This window comes from Aedes aegypti, chromosome 3, assembly GCF_002204515.2.
Source record: "Aedes aegypti strain LVP_AGWG chromosome 3, AaegL5.0 Primary Assembly, whole genome shotgun sequence".
Lineage (NCBI taxonomy): Eukaryota > Metazoa > Arthropoda > Insecta > Diptera > Culicidae > Aedes > Aedes aegypti.
In genome coordinates this window covers 280,140,035-280,158,215 of record NC_035109.1, presented here as the reverse complement: position 1 = coordinate 280,158,215, position 18,181 = coordinate 280,140,035, and the positions used below count along the sequence as shown (strand labels likewise).

General features: G+C 38.7%; 1 protein-coding gene across 4 annotated transcripts in view; it reads left to right on the top strand.

The window, feature by feature from the left end:
- Positions 1-16,872, top strand: part of LOC5577485 (serologically defined colon cancer antigen 8 homolog) — a 55,153-nt gene extending 38,281 nt beyond the window's left edge. For 2 of the 4 annotated variants that reach the window (XM_021851649.1, XM_021851651.1), the window contains exons 10-11: positions 5,702-5,870; positions 15,574-16,872. In XM_021851649.1, the coding sequence (XP_021707341.1) occupies positions 5,702-5,870; positions 15,574-16,764 (1,360 nt within the window). In that variant the 3' untranslated portion in view covers positions 16,765-16,872. Of the gene's footprint in view, positions 1-5,135; positions 5,557-5,701; positions 5,871-5,940; positions 6,231-15,573 lie in introns of those variants that run through there. The other 2 variants (XM_021851650.1, XM_021851652.1) reach the window with 2 other exon arrangements.
- Positions 16,873-18,181: the final 1,309 nt, after the last annotated feature.

Here is an 18,181-nt window from a genome sequence, read left to right as displayed (position 1 = left end):
AATGCTTAGAAACCATTTACACCCATAGTGGGTGGAAATTACGAATTAGCGGGTGTAAAGTTCGTAAATATATGGGTAAACATTTTGACACAAGTTTGTGCAGGAAAGTTTTAGTCAATATCTTTAAGGTTCACTGTGTGGTATTTATTTGTTTTCAACAGCTATAGATTTTTTCTGGAAATATTAATTATTCCATCAAGTTCGAACCTTTGCCCTACCTTACCCTATGGTACTTTTATGATAAAGTGGAAGTTATATAAAAGCCTATTCAGGCTTTTCAGTATTGGTTCTCATTTGATTTTGAAGCACGATCAAAGCAAGCGAAGAAACACATTCCATCTGTATCGGTCCATGATCGACAGTGTTTCGCAAGTTGGTAAATACGAGCAGCGAACGAGAGCCTCAAAGAGAGAGGCGATCAAAAAATCCGTTTTTCTTGCTTATTTATCATTGGGGGGAGGTGTTTTTTTACTGACATAATTAACAATTCCCGAACATCCTATAGCAATAGTGCCCCCAGGTTTGCAGCTTGTTTAGATGGGTTTTATGATGCACTGTTATTCCCCCGATAAAATCATAGTTGTAGCAGAAGATGATAAACAGCCTCTCATGATGTGTTGCGGAACATGGTAACAGAGAGCGATAAGTGAGAGATATTCTCAATTTTCTCAGTGTTCATTGAATTCAACCCATTGACCTATTTAATATTATCGAGTCGACAGTGGTCTCTTGATGAGGTAGATAAATTGGATACTGATAAGCAAGATTCGATGTGCTATAGACTAGCTAGCGCAGAAATATGAGATACCCCGGGACAAGTGGGACCTAAAAAAACGATAGTTCAAACAAATCGTCCAATAAAACTTTCAAATGATAATATTTTTCAAATCCAACCACACAATCACATTTTGCAACATACATACTCATGTGTGCATAAAATTGTTCGAATAATTTCGAAATTGTGAAAACTTTTGAAAAAAGAAAATTTTCAAATGAGCCATAAGACGCAGTTGCCTCGCTAAACGGGGCAAGTGGGACACATCCAGTTTTTTGCGTCAGTCCACATCAATAATGGTTGTAATGGTTGACTTATTACAATAATAGAATTGATTATTCATAGATTTTTAATTTTGGGTACATTTTTTATGAATATAAGGGATCAACCATAAAATACGTAACGCTTTAGGAAGAAAACGTTTATTAAATAGTATGTCACATCACACTCAATATTAACTGAAAATTCCTCAATAAAAGCGTAAAAGGAATAAAACCATGGGGCAGGACACTAGATCCAGTATTAAAATATTAATATTTATTAAGGCTGATACAAATATTAAATTTCTTTTATGTCCGAGACCACTTGGAAGGTACGAGGGGGGGGGGGGGTTAAAAATAAATAAGGAACAAAAAAATAAAAATGAAAAAAAAGTTATTTTTTCGAATGTTCTCTAATGATAGTTGTTAAACTGTTTTAAATCGTCCTCTGGATCATTATTTTACTTGTTTTTTACTTTGTAAATTGAAAAAACCTAACTGATGTCAAAAAATTGATGAATCTTTTTTATTTCCCCTTCAAAATTTTCGGATTTTCGAAGGGGGGGGGGGCATAAAAAGAAAATAAATATTTGTATCAGCCTAATAATACTAATATTGATATTGAGAAGATTATCAAGTATGCATAGAGTTTTGCTGTTTGCCTGTTGCCTGAGTTGCCATGGCAAATTGATTATTTATATTAAAAAATAAGTTGTGTTTATCGTCAGATCGTCTAAGCAAAATATATGAGAAATCCGTCCGATGCAACATAGACCACACTGTTTGATGCCAACATCCATCTGGTAGTCTGACTAGAAGGAGAATGGCACCTGTACGATGCATCACATTCAGTGAGGCTCCATTGTCATCGAAGCCCCACATCTTTCTACGATTTCTGGGCCATTCCGCAACTCGAGTCCGATGCAATTAGTCTCCTATGGTATGTCAGATCGGCAAGACATACAATCAACAACCCCTAGCCTCTTGTTTATAAACCCCCACCATTGACTTAATTTCAAGATACTTCTGTCAGATGTCTTTAGGAAAATCGTAGGTAACTCGATGATATCATAAAAATAATATATATTAATCCGTATTAACGGATATTAATACCAATATTAATGAGTGTCTTACCCCATGAATAAAACATGTTCAAAATATATCACTTATAAGTTATTAATTAAAAATAAGCACATAAACTTCCAATAATTGTAGAAATTATAAATATTTTCTGTTATGCATGGCAGAAAACCACTTAATGGGATGGAATTGTTTTCCGTAACTACTAAATTTGTTGGAAATAACAAATAAAGTTCAATTATAATAGAAAAGTATTCGTTCTCATGATGCATTTCAAAATTTGTTCAATTTTAAATTCGTATTTCGAAAATTAAAAAATATAGAAGAATTACACACTTTTTTCTTTTTTTCATGCAACTACGTAATTTGAGATTGATATTTTTCAATAAAAATCATTTGTTTGAATGTTTTAGTGCTAATCTCTAGGAAAATGTTTGAAACGTGTAGAAAAAGTTTTAATTTTGGTTTTTGTTTTGACAAGTCCCTCTTACCCTGGGTATTAAGATATTTTGTGGTATGTTAGACCGTTGAAAATTTCATAGAAAATGAAAACAAAATACCGGTTATCGCAGCTTGTAATAATATTGAAAATTGTAGCTTACTGATAGAAATTCGATTTATAACACATTTATTTTTTGCGAGTCAATGCAAGACGTGGAACGTGTCACAATTTATCATGCAAGTTGAAAATGGTGCAGAATTGACAACTGTTAGGGGGAGATCCCCCAGTACCGGACACCTAAGCTTCTAAAATCATAACTAAAAAACTATTGATTTTTTGTGGTCTTGGTGCCCAATTATGATAAATATTATCATTATTGTAGCGTACAAAAATAAATATGGAAATATAAATATGAATTTTCACATTGTATTTTGATGATGTATTTTAGTACCAAATTGACGTATCATAAAAGGTGGCTCCCAATACCGGACACGATCTGGAAATGTCCCGAATTCTAAAAAATTGTATATCATCGAATGTTTTTACTTCAGGAATAGTATTTTATCAATAATTCAATGCATTTGCAACTTTCACAAGAATAATTTGAGCTTTACTAAGTCTGCAAGTTGGTCATCAAAAAACCTCTTTCATATATGACGAAAAACAACATTTTTTATATGTTGTTCTGAATTTTCATTCTTCTTATTTTTATTGCATGTTCGATACCAGGATCGATGAAATCCATGAAAAACGAATGTATTTTGAGTCACTGGTGCGAAAATTACAAAGATATCATGTAACAAATCAAACTGTCCGAAACTGGGGGACAGGAGGTGCTAGACCAAAATTGTAGTTTGATCATATTTAGTTTAAATATGGTACAAAATACATTCACACTTTCAAATTATGATTATATGCGATCATGCTTGCGTGTTTTAAATTATTTTGCCATGTTAAAAATAATTACTAATTAGGCTTAAATTTAGGGCGATACGTCAAATTTTTAAAAATTTTCATTCATCTCTACTTTTTTAAAAAGTCAAGCATATTTCAAGGATGTGATATTCTACGCAAACATTACTCTCCATTATAGCTTCCTTTTCTTCTAATACACCATCTTGATTGGATCATGATTTCTCAATTTTCGAACTTTGTCCGGTATTGGGTGCTGTCCGGTACTGGGGGATCTCCCCCTACATGAAGCACATGGTAAAAAAAAACAATAAATAACATTCCTTGTTATTGTAGGTTCAACTTGCTAGAAGAATACCCCCATGAAAAACTTTGCTTAAGTGAGTTATGACGGAACGTCCCACTTACCTCGGATTCTCACTTGCCCCGGGTTACCTTTACAAATATTTTTTCAATTTCTTATCACGCCAATCTGCCATGAAACGGCCTCCTGCACTGAATTGTGCAATGTGGTAATAATCATTACGCAACTTATAATTAATATTACGCAACGCTTTTCCATCACGCAACTGTTTTAGTTACATAATGAATCATTACAGAACCATTTTTAAAAAAATGCAAAATAATGGTGAATGCATCCCGATATGATTGCTAATACCCTATTTTTTTCTGTTCGGGATGAACCACTGCGACCAGTTTTCTTTGATCTTTTGTGGTGTCCTTTGTTTAGTGCATGTCATTCTACTCCATTACTATTGAGAAATAATGAAGTAGTCGTTTTTTATACAAATATCATTCTTTACCATTTTGCATAGAGCCTCTTTAGAAAAAGTTACCGCTATTTATACCTTTTGAGAAAACAGATTGTCACCAGTAAACTCTCAAAAGCGTGCCCCTTAATCAGGTTCGGCCACTAAGCTGGTTGAATGATACTGATTTTGACCATGCATCGGTACTCTAGCGTATCAAATTATTGTTTCTACTTATAAGGTTCAAAGTCGTTTTTTTAAACTGTGAACAGGTTTCATCGCATGAGACATTTAGATTCCTTGAAACAAAAAGCTTATTTTAGAAGTTAAGAGGTCTGCTACTCCACTGATTTGGAATCGTTTCCCTCCTAGATATCGAAAGATAAACTCTTGAACATGGAAAGAAATTGTCTCATGCGTTGAAACCAACCTCAGAAGCTGATTGAGCCATTTTTCCACTTCGACCTCCTCATCATCTAGGACAAATAGGTGGGTCTTAGTGGCTTGTTACTCTCTAATACTCTTCCGACCGTAACTTATAAGTATTCACAAGAACAGATACAGCAAGAGTACAATTTGGTAGATCTTAACCCGTAACGTACTCGTTGCAGAACTCGATTTTTACAGCACTCGTTGTAAATATCCAACTCGGTCAGCCTCGTTGTATAAATGTATGATTTGTGCTGTATAAATCATCATTATGCAACTTGTTGCGTAAACTACTGTTTCGGCTCTAATGAATCGACCCATATTTTTCAGGATAATGCACAGTTTAAAACATCGGTTATTGCAAATTATTTGAATCAGCTAAACCAATTCTTCTAGTACAAGAACACAATTCCTAACGCTTGGTTTTTGGTTTTTTGTCCTTGCACGTGTTTCACTATTTCCCTCTGTTACCCTTTCACTGCATCCAGAAGACGCACCCTCAAAAAACGCGTTCGATTCTCATCCGCTGATCCCTACGAGCGTCATCAATCCTGCCAGCGAGGTTCGCCCCACTCCTTCGTTGAGCCAGCCTCAACGATCCACTCAGGACGTGGAACAGACCTCGACCAGAGCAACAACAGTGCAACCTGGGGCAAATTACCTTCCAGCAAGTACACGCCCCTGTTCACGTCCCTTTGTGACGGCCACAATCGGTTCCGAAGGCAAAGGGACGAACGTTACGGACGGAGAGCACGTGGCCTGTACAAAACGGCACCCTATTAAGATTGATGTGAATGTGCGGATCAGCCCCAAACCAAAAACCAACGAAAAGGAGGAGTGCGAAGACTAGAGGACGCTAACCATCGAACTGTTGTCTTTGCTTCAAGAATTATGCATTAGAACTTTGAATCTCCCAGGTATCCATATTTTGAACCAGTCCATACACAGTTGGTGTGTTTTTGTTTGTCGAATATGTCACGTAGTCTTTGCTAGTAGATTTGGTAGAATAATTATTAAATATTGTTGTTCTTTGGATAATTTTTCAAAATTGAAGAAACGAGAAAAAGGAGTTGAGACAAACCAATAATGAATTGATGGAACGTCTGAAACAAGTTTGGGCAAATTACAAGGAAATCAGTCCAGCTTTTCAAAAACGGAAATACAGCACCGAACAGCTGGATGCGGATTCAAACCATTCTTCGGCTTCAAATAATGACGTTGAGGTATGTAACTATATCGACTAATCTAATTCCTTCCACATGTTTTCTTTCTTCCCCATTGTGGCGGCTACAGGCAGGAAATAGATGTCCTCCAGAATAATCTCGACTTCCTCTCACAACGCATAGAAACTAGTGCTCCTACAGCATCTACCAATCAAGATAATCAGTACGCACCAACCTCAACCACCGCTAACGACAATCGCTATCCAACTGAATATGTTTCCTCTAAGCGTAGCCACAGCAATTATAGTAACTACTCCCCTACAGCTACCGATAATCAGAATGCTGCGACAGGAATTGCTCAAAGTTATTCACGTACGTCTCCGAATCAGTCTGTTGCGCGAGATGATGTGAACTATGAAGGTACCGTTCTGGCCAGTAGATTCTATAAAGTACGCAGCACCAATCATACTTCCATCAACACTCCCATTGGGGCTTCTTGAGAACCGTGAAAATGCTTCGTTCTTATAATTGTTTTATTCGTTGCATATTAGGTGGCCGTGTCAGGGAAAACAGCGCCTGGGCTCATTCAATATTCATTTATGTTGCCGCAGCACAATCATTCACATCTCATAAGCACATCTAGCCGGGAGGGTGTTTCCGCCGTTTACTGGCGAGAAAATTCTCACCATTATTACTTTGAGTTGACTTTGCCTCAGAAGGGTTGGAGAACGTCTCGTTGCTCGGTGGGAAAATTTGTTTCAAACATATTGAAGCGTACCTACGATATCTTGATTAGCGTTGTTTTCACCATCGGCTGCCTGTCTTTGGAGAACAAATTTGTACTAACCCCGAAAAGTTTTATATGTTGAGTTGGCTTGGCGCATGGGTCTCTAGTTCGTATAACGACCCCAACACTTCATGCTAATCTATTTCTCATTTGTTCGAGAAGCTACGTAAGCCCACAAACTTAGAAGAGCCGAAGTTTGAACATCACGCATTATTTCGATTGAAATATTGTGATTTACACAAATGATTAGACTTGTATGACGAAATTAAGCCCAAATTATGAGTGTAAACCTTACTTATTTTTCTTCTGTAGAATACTAATTACGTTTGTTGATCCAAAGTCCTGGTACTCGTTGCAAATCTTGTAAAGTATTTTTTTTGTCTTTATTTATGTGAATTTTAACACATCCGGCTAGTTCTAAATCTAAATAATTGCTAAATCTGATGTCGTTCTCAGAAATTTACAATCACGTCACAATTTTGAACTGCAGGTCGCTAAAGTTGAATAAAACGCTGGTTTTATTGATGTTTACATAAAATGTCAAGTAAATTTATGAAACATGGTAATGATCTAATCCACCAAACATGCAAAATAGGACTTTAACTTTTATTTAAAATATAATTTGAATTAAATTGTACGGTTAAATTTCAATATAATCGAAGTTTTCAACATACTTGCAGTATCCATACGAAATTCTTCATTTCTCTTATAAGGCAAAATACAATACTTTTCTAAACCACCAAAAATAACGAAATTGCGATGAAGTTCGTTGATAAGTGTTGTTATACACATGAAGTTTGAATTCTGTGGTCATTTAAGCTCATAAATTGCCATAGAAAAAGGCAAACTTGTATGTAATTTGGCTGAAATAATCAAATTTAGCATTTTCAACAGCCAATATCTCAAAAATAAACGTGCTATGATATTTTCGAAAACGCCAATGGATGTAGAAACCCTTAGTTAAGTATAGCGGTATTTTGGTGCTTAAAAAGAAAACGTTTTCCGCAGTGTTTGTTTGAGCTTACTTTAGTATGATTTTTTGTCTATTTTCATTAAGGGGGCAGGATCCGTCATCGATTTCGCAATTTTCAAAGGCAGTTTTTTCGTTCAAAGTCAAGAAAATTTACATGAAAAAGTGTTCACTGTATTCAATTCTCCAACCACAACACGGTGAACACATTTTCGTCGAAAAATTTTCAGTTTTGAACAGAAAAACTGTTTTTGAAGTCGATGATGACGATGATTACGATGACGGAGCGTTGAGCGTTAAGGCCTTTTGGTGCGTCATCACAAAATGGCTTCTTTTAAAATCATTAACATAATTCTTTTTAATGTATTCGAATCCTCTGAGCAGAATCTCAATAGATTTTTTGTTTTTCTATTAACATAATGTTATGATCACGAAGAAGAATTTCTTTATGTTGAGATCACTATCCTGTCAATTACTTTTACTTACGCCCTGGGCTAGTTCATCTCGAGACTCTCTTTCATTGCGCTCAATTGACTGTCCTGCTCTTTGACACTCACTGCTGGAATTGTGTTACAAAAAATATAATAGTGTTACCATAGTAGCTCACTACGAACTGCTGTCGGAGAGAACGCGGAACCAGGATTGGGAAAGTCTTTCCAAACGAATCAGCAAGTAGTGTAGCTACTTAAACAACGTTCGGTACCTGCACGGGTTGCGCCGGTTCCACGCCGGGGCCGAGGAACTAATCGAGGAACTAGTGGAGGAAAAGCTCGATGAAAGCGCCGGGGAGGGACCGTCTCCGGTTGCCTTGATCCGGTCCAGCATTGTGGAGAGGGTGTCCGAGGACGAACTTATTTTATAATTGGCGGTAGCAAACCGCGCCAGATTTGGGAAATATAAAAAAATTGAGAGTTAAAAATCGTCTTTCTATTTACAGTCAGATCTCCTATTAGACACATGGTTGGGGGGCGTAATAGGAATCTGCGTTATAGGAGACCCAGGGCTTATGGGATTTCATCACTTTGGGGGTGTTGTTGAATATCTCGTATGCCAAAAGAGATAGCACAGTACTGTCTTGGGCGAAGTTTCAGTGCTAAGTACGATCTACCTTTAGGAGTTGAGGATCATCCTTTTAGTTGAGAACTTGGCCGATAGGGGCGCTTTTTCTGATTTGCACTATATGAACCATGAGGGATAAGAATGCACAATTGTGTAACATACGATATCTCTAGATCCTGATGTTTTGGAAGGTTGGTGTCTTCGGAAGAGTTGTTCAGTAGCTCAAGGGCTGACATGCGGTGGTCATTCTGATATGGAATTACGCCACCAGGCGGTGCTATTGGGCATGGAATTTTTGTTTTGCGCATAGCTCAGTTGCCTTAACACTTAGAAAGATGGCGTCTTCGGCAAAGTTGCTCAGTATCACAAGGGGTAACATTATTTGAGCCAAATGTTTCGAAATTTTGCCACTAGGCGGTGCTAGTGAGCAAAGAATTTTTGTTTCGCGAATAGCTCAGTTGCCTGACCACTTAGAAAGATGGCGTCTTCGGCAAAGTTGCTCAGTATCACAAGGGGTAACATTATTTGAGCCGAAAGTTTCGAAATTTTGCCACTAGGCGGCGCTAGTGAGCAAAGAATTTTTGTTTCGTAGATAGCTCAGTTGTCTGACCACTTAGAAAGATGGCGTCTTCGGCAAAGTTGCTCTGTATCACAAGGGGTAACATTATTTGAGCCGAAAGTTTCGAAATTGTGCCACTAGGCGGCGCTAGTGAGCAAAGAATTTTTGTTTCGCGGATAGCTCAGTTGCCTGACCACTTAGAAAGATGGCGTCTTCGGCAAAGTTGCTCAGTATCACAAGCTCGAACATTATTTGAGCCGAAAATTTCGACATTTTGCCACTAGGCAGCGCTAGTGAGGAAAGAAATTTTGTTTTGCGGATAGCTCAGTAGCCTGACCAAAGTTGTTCATTATGATAAGGGCTATCGATTTTCCTCGCATTGTCACGTTTAAATAAAAGTGCCTAGAGAAAAATACAAATATTATATTTTACAATCGGATAAAAGTATGGCTAGTATCCTATTATTTTCGACGGATTGGGAGAATTTTTGATCAATTATTTGATATGAGAAAGAGTGAGGATCCGTTTACTACTGAAATGTGTGATCGGTAGCTATTTATATGACCTAAGGAAAGCATATGTATGTTTATTTTTATTTCGTCATTGCATGAACTCCACATTTTCCAAGATATGGATTGGATAGAAATGTAGTTTGGATTGAATGTCAGTCATTACTAATAAATTGGGAAATCCATTCACTAACAATCCTAATGAGATAACTAGAACTGGCCTTATATCTTTAGTTATACGACACTCTTGTTTGAATATTTTTAAAATATAAACCTTCTTTTTCATATAAATAATTCAATCCTACATAACAAACTTTTTCTCCAGATTTCTACGTATATATAAAATCTAGAAAGTCTTTGCTCAAATAATGTTAGCCCATGTGATACTGAGCAACTTTGCCGAAGACGCCATCTTTCTAAGTGGTCAGGCAACTGAGCTATCCACGAAACAAAAATTCTTTGCTCACTAACGCCGCCTAGTGGTAAAATTTCGAAACTTTCGGCTCAAATAATGTTTGCCCTTGTTATACTGAGCAACTTTGCCGAAGACGCCTTCTTTCTAAGTGGTCAGGCAACTGAGCTATGCGCAAAACAAAAATTCTTTGCTCACTTGCGCCGCCTACTGGCAAAATTTCGAAACTTTCGGCTCAAATAATGTTTGCCATTGTGATACTGAGCAACTTTGCCGAAGACGTAATCTTTCTAAGTGGTCAGGCAACTGAGCTATCCGCGAAACAAAAATTCTTTGCTCACTAGCGCCGCCTAGTGGCAAAATTTCGAAACATTCGGCTCAAATAATGTTACCCCTTGTGATACTGAGCAACTTTGCCGAAGACGCCATCTTTCTAAGTGGTCAGGCAACTGAGCTATCCGCGAAACAAAAATTATTTGCTCACTAGCGCCGCTTAGTGGCAAAATTTCGAAACTTTCGGCTCAAATAATGTTACCCCTTGTGGTACTGAGCAACTTTGCCGAAGACGCCATCTTTCTAAGTGGTCAGGCAACTGAGCTATGCGCAAAACAAAAATTCTTTGCTCACTTGCGCCGCCTACTGGCAAAATTTCGAAACTTTCGGCTCAAATAATGTTTGCCATTGTGATACTGAGCAACTTTGCCGAAGACGTAATCTTTCTAAGTGGTCAGGCAACTGAGCTATCCGCGAAACAAAAATTCTTTGCTCACTAGCGCCGCCTAGTGGCAAAATTTCGAAACTTTCGGCTCAAATAATGTTACCCCTTGTGATACTGAACAACTTTGCCGAAGACGCCATCTTTCTAAGTGGTCAGGCAACTGAGCTATCCGCGAAACAAAAATTATTTGCTCAATAGCGCCGCCTAGTGGCACAATTTCGAAACTTTCGGCTCAAATAATGTTCGAGCTTGTGATACTAAGCAACTTTGCCGAAGACGCCATCTTTCTAAGTGGTCAGGCAACTGAGCTATCCACGAAACAAAAATTCTTTGCTCACTAACGCCGCCTAGTGGTAAAATTTCGAAACTTTCGGCTCAAATAATGTTTGCCCTTGTGATACTGAGCAACTTTGCCGAAGACGCCATCTTTCTAAGTGGTCAGGCAACTGAGCTATGCGCAAAACAAAAATTCTTTGCTCACTTGCGCCGCCTACTGGCAAAATTTCGAAACTTTCGGCTCAAATAATGTTTGCCATTGTGATACTGAGCAACTTTGCCGAAGACGTAATCTTTCTAAGTGGTCAGGCAACTGAGCTATCCGCGAAACAAAAATTCTTTGCTCACTAGCGCCGCCTAGTGGCAAAATTTCGAAACTTTCGGCTCAAATAATGTTACCCCTTGTGATACTGAGCAACTTTGCCGAAGACGCCATCTTTCTAAGTGGTCAGGCAACTGAGCTATCCGCGAAACAAAAATTATTTGCTCAATAGCGCCGCCTAGTGGCACAATTTCGAAACTTTCGGCTCAAATAATGTTCGAGCTTGTGATACTAAGCAACTTTGCCGAAGACGCCATCTTTCTAAGTGGTCAGGCAACTGAGCTATCCACGAAACAAAAATTCTTTGCTCACTAACGCCGCCTAGTGGTAAAATTTCGAAACTTTCGGCTCAAATAATGTTTGCCCTTGTGATACTGAGCAACTTTGCCGAAGACGCCATCTTTCTAAGTGGTCAGGCAACTGAGCTATGCGCAAAACAAAAATTCTTTGCTCACTTGCGCCGCCTACTGGCAAAATTTCGAAACTTTCGGCTCAAATAATGTTTGCCATTGTGATACTGAGCAACTTTGCCGAAGACGTAATCTTTCTAAGTGGTCAGGCAACTGAGCTATCCGCGAAACAAAAATTCTTTGCTCACTAGCGCCGCCTAGTGGCAAAATTTCGAAACTTTCGGCTCAAATAATGTTACCCCTTGTGATACTGAGCAACTTTGCCGAAGACGCCATCTTTCTAAGTGGTCAGGCAACTGAGCTATCCGCGAAACAAAAATTATTTGCTCACTAGCGCCGCTTAGTGGCAAAATTTCGAAACTTTCGGCTCAAATAATGTTACCCCTTGTGGTACTGAGCAACTTTGCCGAAGACGCCATCTTTCTAAGTGGTCAGGCAACTGAGCTATGCGCAAAACAAAAATTCTTTGCTCACTTGCGCCGCCTACTGGCAAAATTTCGAAACTTTCGGCTCAAATAATGTTTGCCATTGTGATACTGAGCAACTTTGCCGAAGACGTAATCTTTCTAAGTGGTCAGGCAACTGAGCTATCCGCGAAACAAAAATTCTTTGCTCACTAGCGCCGCCTAGTGGCAAAATTTCGAAACTTTCGGCTCAAATAATGTTACCCCTTGTGATACTGAGCAACTTTGCCGAAGACGCCATCTTTCTAAGTGGTCAGGCAACTGAGCTATCCGCGAAACAAAAATTATTTGCTCAATAGCGCCGCCTAGTGGCACAATTTCGAAACTTTCGGCTCAAATAATGTTCGAGCTTGTGATACTAAGCAACTTTGCCGAAGACGCCATCTTTCTAAGTGGTCAGGCAACTGAGCTATCCACGAAACAAAAATTCTTTGCTCACTAACGCCGCCTAGTGGTAAAATTTCGAAACTTTCGGCTCAAATAATGTTTGCCCTTGTGATACTGAGCAACTTTGCCGAAGACGTCATCCTTCTAAGTGGTCAGGCAACTGAGCTATGCGCAAAACAAAAATTCTTTGCTCACTTGCGCCGCCTACTGGCAAAATTTCGAAACTTTCGGCTCAAATAATGTTTGCCATTGTGATACTGAGCAACTTTGCCGAAGACGTAATCTTTCTAAGTGGTCAGGCAACTGAGCTATCCGCGAAACAAAAATTCTTTGCTCACTAGCGCCGCCTAGTGGCAAAATTTCGAAACATTCGGCTCAAATAATGTTACCCCTTGTGATACTGAGCAACTTTGCCGAAGACGCCATCTTTCTAAGTGGTCAGGCAACTGAGCTATCCGCGAAACAAAAATTATTTGCTCACTAGCGCCGCTTAGTGGCAAAATTTCGAAACTTTCGGCTCAAATAATGTTACCCCTTGTGGTACTGAGCAACTTTGCCGAAGACGCCATCTTTCTAAGTGGTCAGGCAACTGAGCTATCCGCAAAACAAAAATTACATGCCCACTAGCGCTGCCTGGTGGCGTAATTCCGTATCATAATGACCACCGCATGTCAGCCCTTGAGCTACTGAACAACTCTTCCGAAGACACCAACCTTCCAAAACATCAGGATCTAGAGATATCATATGTTACAAAATTGTGCATTCTTATCCCTCATGGTTCATATAGTGCAAATCAGAAAAAGCACCCCTACCGGCCAAGTTTTCAACTAAAAGGATGATCCTCAACTCCTAAAGGTAGATCGTACTTAGCACTGAAACTTCGCCGAAGACAGTACTGTGCTACCTCTTTTGGCATACGAGATATTCAATAACACCCCCAAAGTAATGAAATCCCATAAGCCCTGGGTCTCCTATAACGTTCTGGTGTGTCTAATAGGAGTGAGCGTAATAGGAGTGCACGTTATAGGAATGCGTTTAACAGGAGACCTGACTGTATTATACCCCTTCTAGCACTAATCCGTATAGCGCCTTCCGCTTTTTTACTAGCGCTACCTTCCCTGTACGTTAAACCTAACAATAGGCCAGGGGAAGTGGTTCACCCAGAGTGAATTTATAGCAGAGAAAAAGTAGATTTTGTATGAAAATTGACAGGAAAATTAATGACAAGTTCATCCACTTCTCCTGGCCTATTACACGAGCAGACAAATCACAGAACATCAAGTTACATTTGTAACGTTCCCAATACTACATATGGAGAACGTCACTATTTGAGCCCTACGGGATGACGAGGTTTCATATCAATTTTTTTTGGGTCCGAGTCATTCCCGTAAATACAAGTGTTTTAATAAGCTTTATTGCTTTCCAGTTGGCCCTTACTATTCCATTTTATTGCAACATGGTTTTGTGATTGGTAATGTTCAATTTGCAGCAACAATGAAGAAAACTCAACCAAACTTTTAATAGTTTTCTGATGATTTCCCTTTACGTAATCTTTGTCAATGTGCTAAAAACGTGGAATAATAGAGACATTCATGTTATGAGCATGAACTGTCTTTATTAACTTTTCAAGATAATCCAAGTTTTTCAACAAAAAAAAATCAAATATATCCTAAAATAACAAACTTTCGGAATACCTTTGAATAAATTATGTTTTCTATTACTTTAAGACTTTCTTCCTTTTGCATGTTTCGGGTTTTCAAATTATCGCTCTTGTGGTTTTTAATGTTTTTGCCACATATTTCACAGAGAACTCTAAATGCCTAAAAATTTTCAAAGGAATCTTTTTTTCAACGCCTGTTTGGACTCCGAAATGTAAAAAGAGCGAAACTGTATCCCTTTCTGATAATTGAATTTATTTAAAGTTATCAGTTTAAATTAAAACTGTCAACAATTTTTTAGTATTTTGCCATTTATTCTCTCTAAAACTCTAAAATTGTCTGTCTATTTGGCGAATTTTTTTTACGCTCTTTTGGATTTATTACCACAGATAAACACAGCAAGAAAGAGCTTGACATATTTTGGAGAGTATTGCTTATTGAAAGAAACAAATTTGAAGTGAATACGTGCATTGGTTTCAAAGTTATCATTGTTTGAATTTTACAAATTAAGTTCATCACAGTCCTCATAATCAAATTTGGTCTAAGCGTTACGTCTGTTTGTCTGATGATGGGATTTTTAAATCTTAAACTATTTCTAGAAAGAATATTCAATTTGATAGCAGAAGCAACTCAAGGTAAAATAAAAATACTCTGGAAAAACTATCAATGGCAATCAAGCATTCTCTGGATGAATCCTTGCAAAGATTTTTCAAAGCTATCTTATTGATAATGAAAAATATTTCGGTAGTACTGGTGTCAGAATGCCTGAAATAATGGCAGTGAAAAATCCATTAAATACTAGCATCAATTCTACAAACGATTATCTTTGGAAATCTCATAAGGAGGAGAAGTTCTTGGATGAATCACTTTATAAATACTTAAACAATTCTTAGAGAAACGTCCTGACTCTGGGGGAGATCTCTGAAAAAATCCTCATGCTATCTGACGTAAATAGCTAAATTGACAAAACTCGATAAAAGTCAATCCGAACTTTTTTTTTGTATTTCTTTAAATTTACTCAGTATTATATACTTCTTTTTTTTTCGTAATATTATACAGCAATTTAATCATAAGGCCGATACAAATATTTTTACGATTTTTTGTCCTACTGCCCTCACTGTCTTAGTGAATAATAGATACTGCCAAATTTACACATTTTGAAATCGAAAACAAATTTGTATCGGCTAACGAAAATTGTTGATAAATTTTAGTAATATCTAATAATCTTCCAGCCACCAAGGTTTCATCACGACCCGGTAGTACCACAGCCCATTATACATCGCTCAGAACAGCCCAACCGAACGATGATGGTTCCAGTCAGCCATCTGCAACCGCTCAGTCAACAAGTGGTGGTAAAACCTCACGCCCCGGTTCACAGATATCCGACAGACAATACGCCGGTAGTCGACAGCACCCAACTGCCGAGTTGTCCCGTACAAGCTCCGTCAATGACTACAGTGAACTCAAAGGCAACACTTTCGTCGATGAAAAACGAAGCGAATCTCGTCTATCGCGAGCATCGATCCCCAACGAGGGCACTTCACCCAAGATGCAAGGAAAGGAGCCGGAGCTTGGACGTACTGACGCGGAACGGATGTCCCGAGCAAGTGACAGTACACCCACTAAACCAGACGGCACCGGCAGTAGTGGTCGGCTATCACGAGAATCCATCGTTGGCAGTGAGCGGGCATCCAGGCAATCGACTCGACCTCAACCTAGTACATACTCCGAGCAGCCTCCAGCCAGTCAATATGCACAGGAACCAGGACTTGCTGAATCCATGGAACAGCCATCCACAGTCGATCAATACCCATCACAACCGGGAGATATGGAGCAATCCTACCAACAGCCCTATGATGAGAATGCCGAATACGATGCTTCTCAGTACGACCCATCCCAGCAATATGACCAAACCCAGTACGAAGGATATGGAGATCAGCAATACGCTCAGGAACCATACGATCAACAGGGCTACGAGCAACAACAGCAGTACCAGGATTATCAGCAACCATATGATACACAGCAGTACACCACTGAGCAAGTATATGATGAATCAAACTACCCCACCGGGCAGTCCGTACAATCTCCAACCCAGCAGTCTGCACCAGTCCAGCTGCAAGAACAAACAGAAGGCAGTCGAAATGTGGGATACTCGCGGCCACGAGGTCCCTCTGCATCCAGTGCACCTAAACAGCCCCAGCACAAGCAACCCCCGGGAACCACAAACAAGTAGAGGCTTCTGCTTCAACAACAGCTTACCACGGCAGTTGCCTGAGAGTTGCCATTTTCAACCAATACAGTCTTATCCAAGTCTCAGCATAAGCAGCCCCAGTTTGTTCGGCACCAGCCCTGAATCAAGCTTAACGCCATCGCCAACGACCACAGTGCTCAAGAATTACAATACCGCTAGTCCTAATCCATAGTGAAGCAGACACCTTATGTAGGAAAAATGAAACAAGCCTAATAGGGTAGGTGTACCAGTTATGGCCATAGTGGTTCCCTATTTCGCCATACGTGATAACTTGAATGTCTCAACATTTTGAAAAGTTTTTTGTGTTTTAGCAGTAAGATAAAGGATATATCTTGATGTTAAAACATTCGAAAAGATTAAAAATTCGAAAGTTAACCGAATTTTGCATATGGCCAAATAGGGAACCACTATGGCCATAACTGGTACACATTCCCTATATGAATGCTATCAGAAAAAAATGTTCTTCTACTTTACCTTTTCAACTTGCCTACCTTTGCACATACATACATTTTGGTTTAACGTTCCCATGATGACAGTGACAAATTTCACATAACGAACGTTACAACGAGGCTAAGGAAATCCCCCCGTCCCAGGCTTTAAATGAGATCATTTGCAGCTATCTTTTGGAAATGTCTTTTAAATTCAAGTTTATTATTTTAATGCAATACTAAAACCAAGATTTTTCAGAAGTCTTTTAATTTCTGCTGTATTGAACAACAGTTTTATTGCAATTCATTCTTGTTATCTTTTCATTGTCTAGGGGCCTAGATAGCCGTAGCGGTAAACGCGCAGCTATTCAGCATGACCATGCTGAGGGTCGTGGGTTCGAATCCCGCTGGTCGAGGATCTTTTCGTAAAGGAAATTTTCTCGATTCCCAGGGCATAGAGTATCTTCGTACCTGCCACACGATATACACATGCAAGAATGGTCAATTGGCAAAGAAAGCTCTCAGTTAATAACTGTGGAAGTGCTCATAAGAACACTAATCTGAGAAGCAGGCTTTGTCCCAGTTGGGACGCAACGCCAGAAAGAAGAAGATCTTTTCATTGTTACAAAAATCTGGTAATCTTTGGAAGCAGTGGTACGACGTGAGGCTCTCACGTAGAAGTATCGAGTTCGAGTCAGCAGCATCATCAATTCTCATCCTTATTATTATCATATAGAGAAGGTGTACCGGTTTTGGCCATAGTTTCAGTATTCGCCACCCCAGATTATGTACCGTTTTGTGACACAAATAGGCATAAATATTTTAGTATTTTTTTTTTTCATTAAATCGCTTTAAAATGATGTGGAAACATTATCAGAGGTATAAAAAAATGTTGTAAAAATAATAGAAATAAAGCCAATTCGTTTAATTTTTTCTCCTCTGCGCCTTGTTCGCCATGGTATTCCTGAATTCGCCACCCTCCATAAGAAATCATAGTAGGTGGCAAACTCATGAACCGAAATTAAAAAGGTGATGATCCAGTATTTGCTACCCCTTTTTTCAATACAAAAAACAATAGCCAATTTTCATATTTTTCTTGCTACACATCTATTGAAAGCTTTCTTTTAACGTATTGACAAGATTCAAAAGTCTTTCGATTCA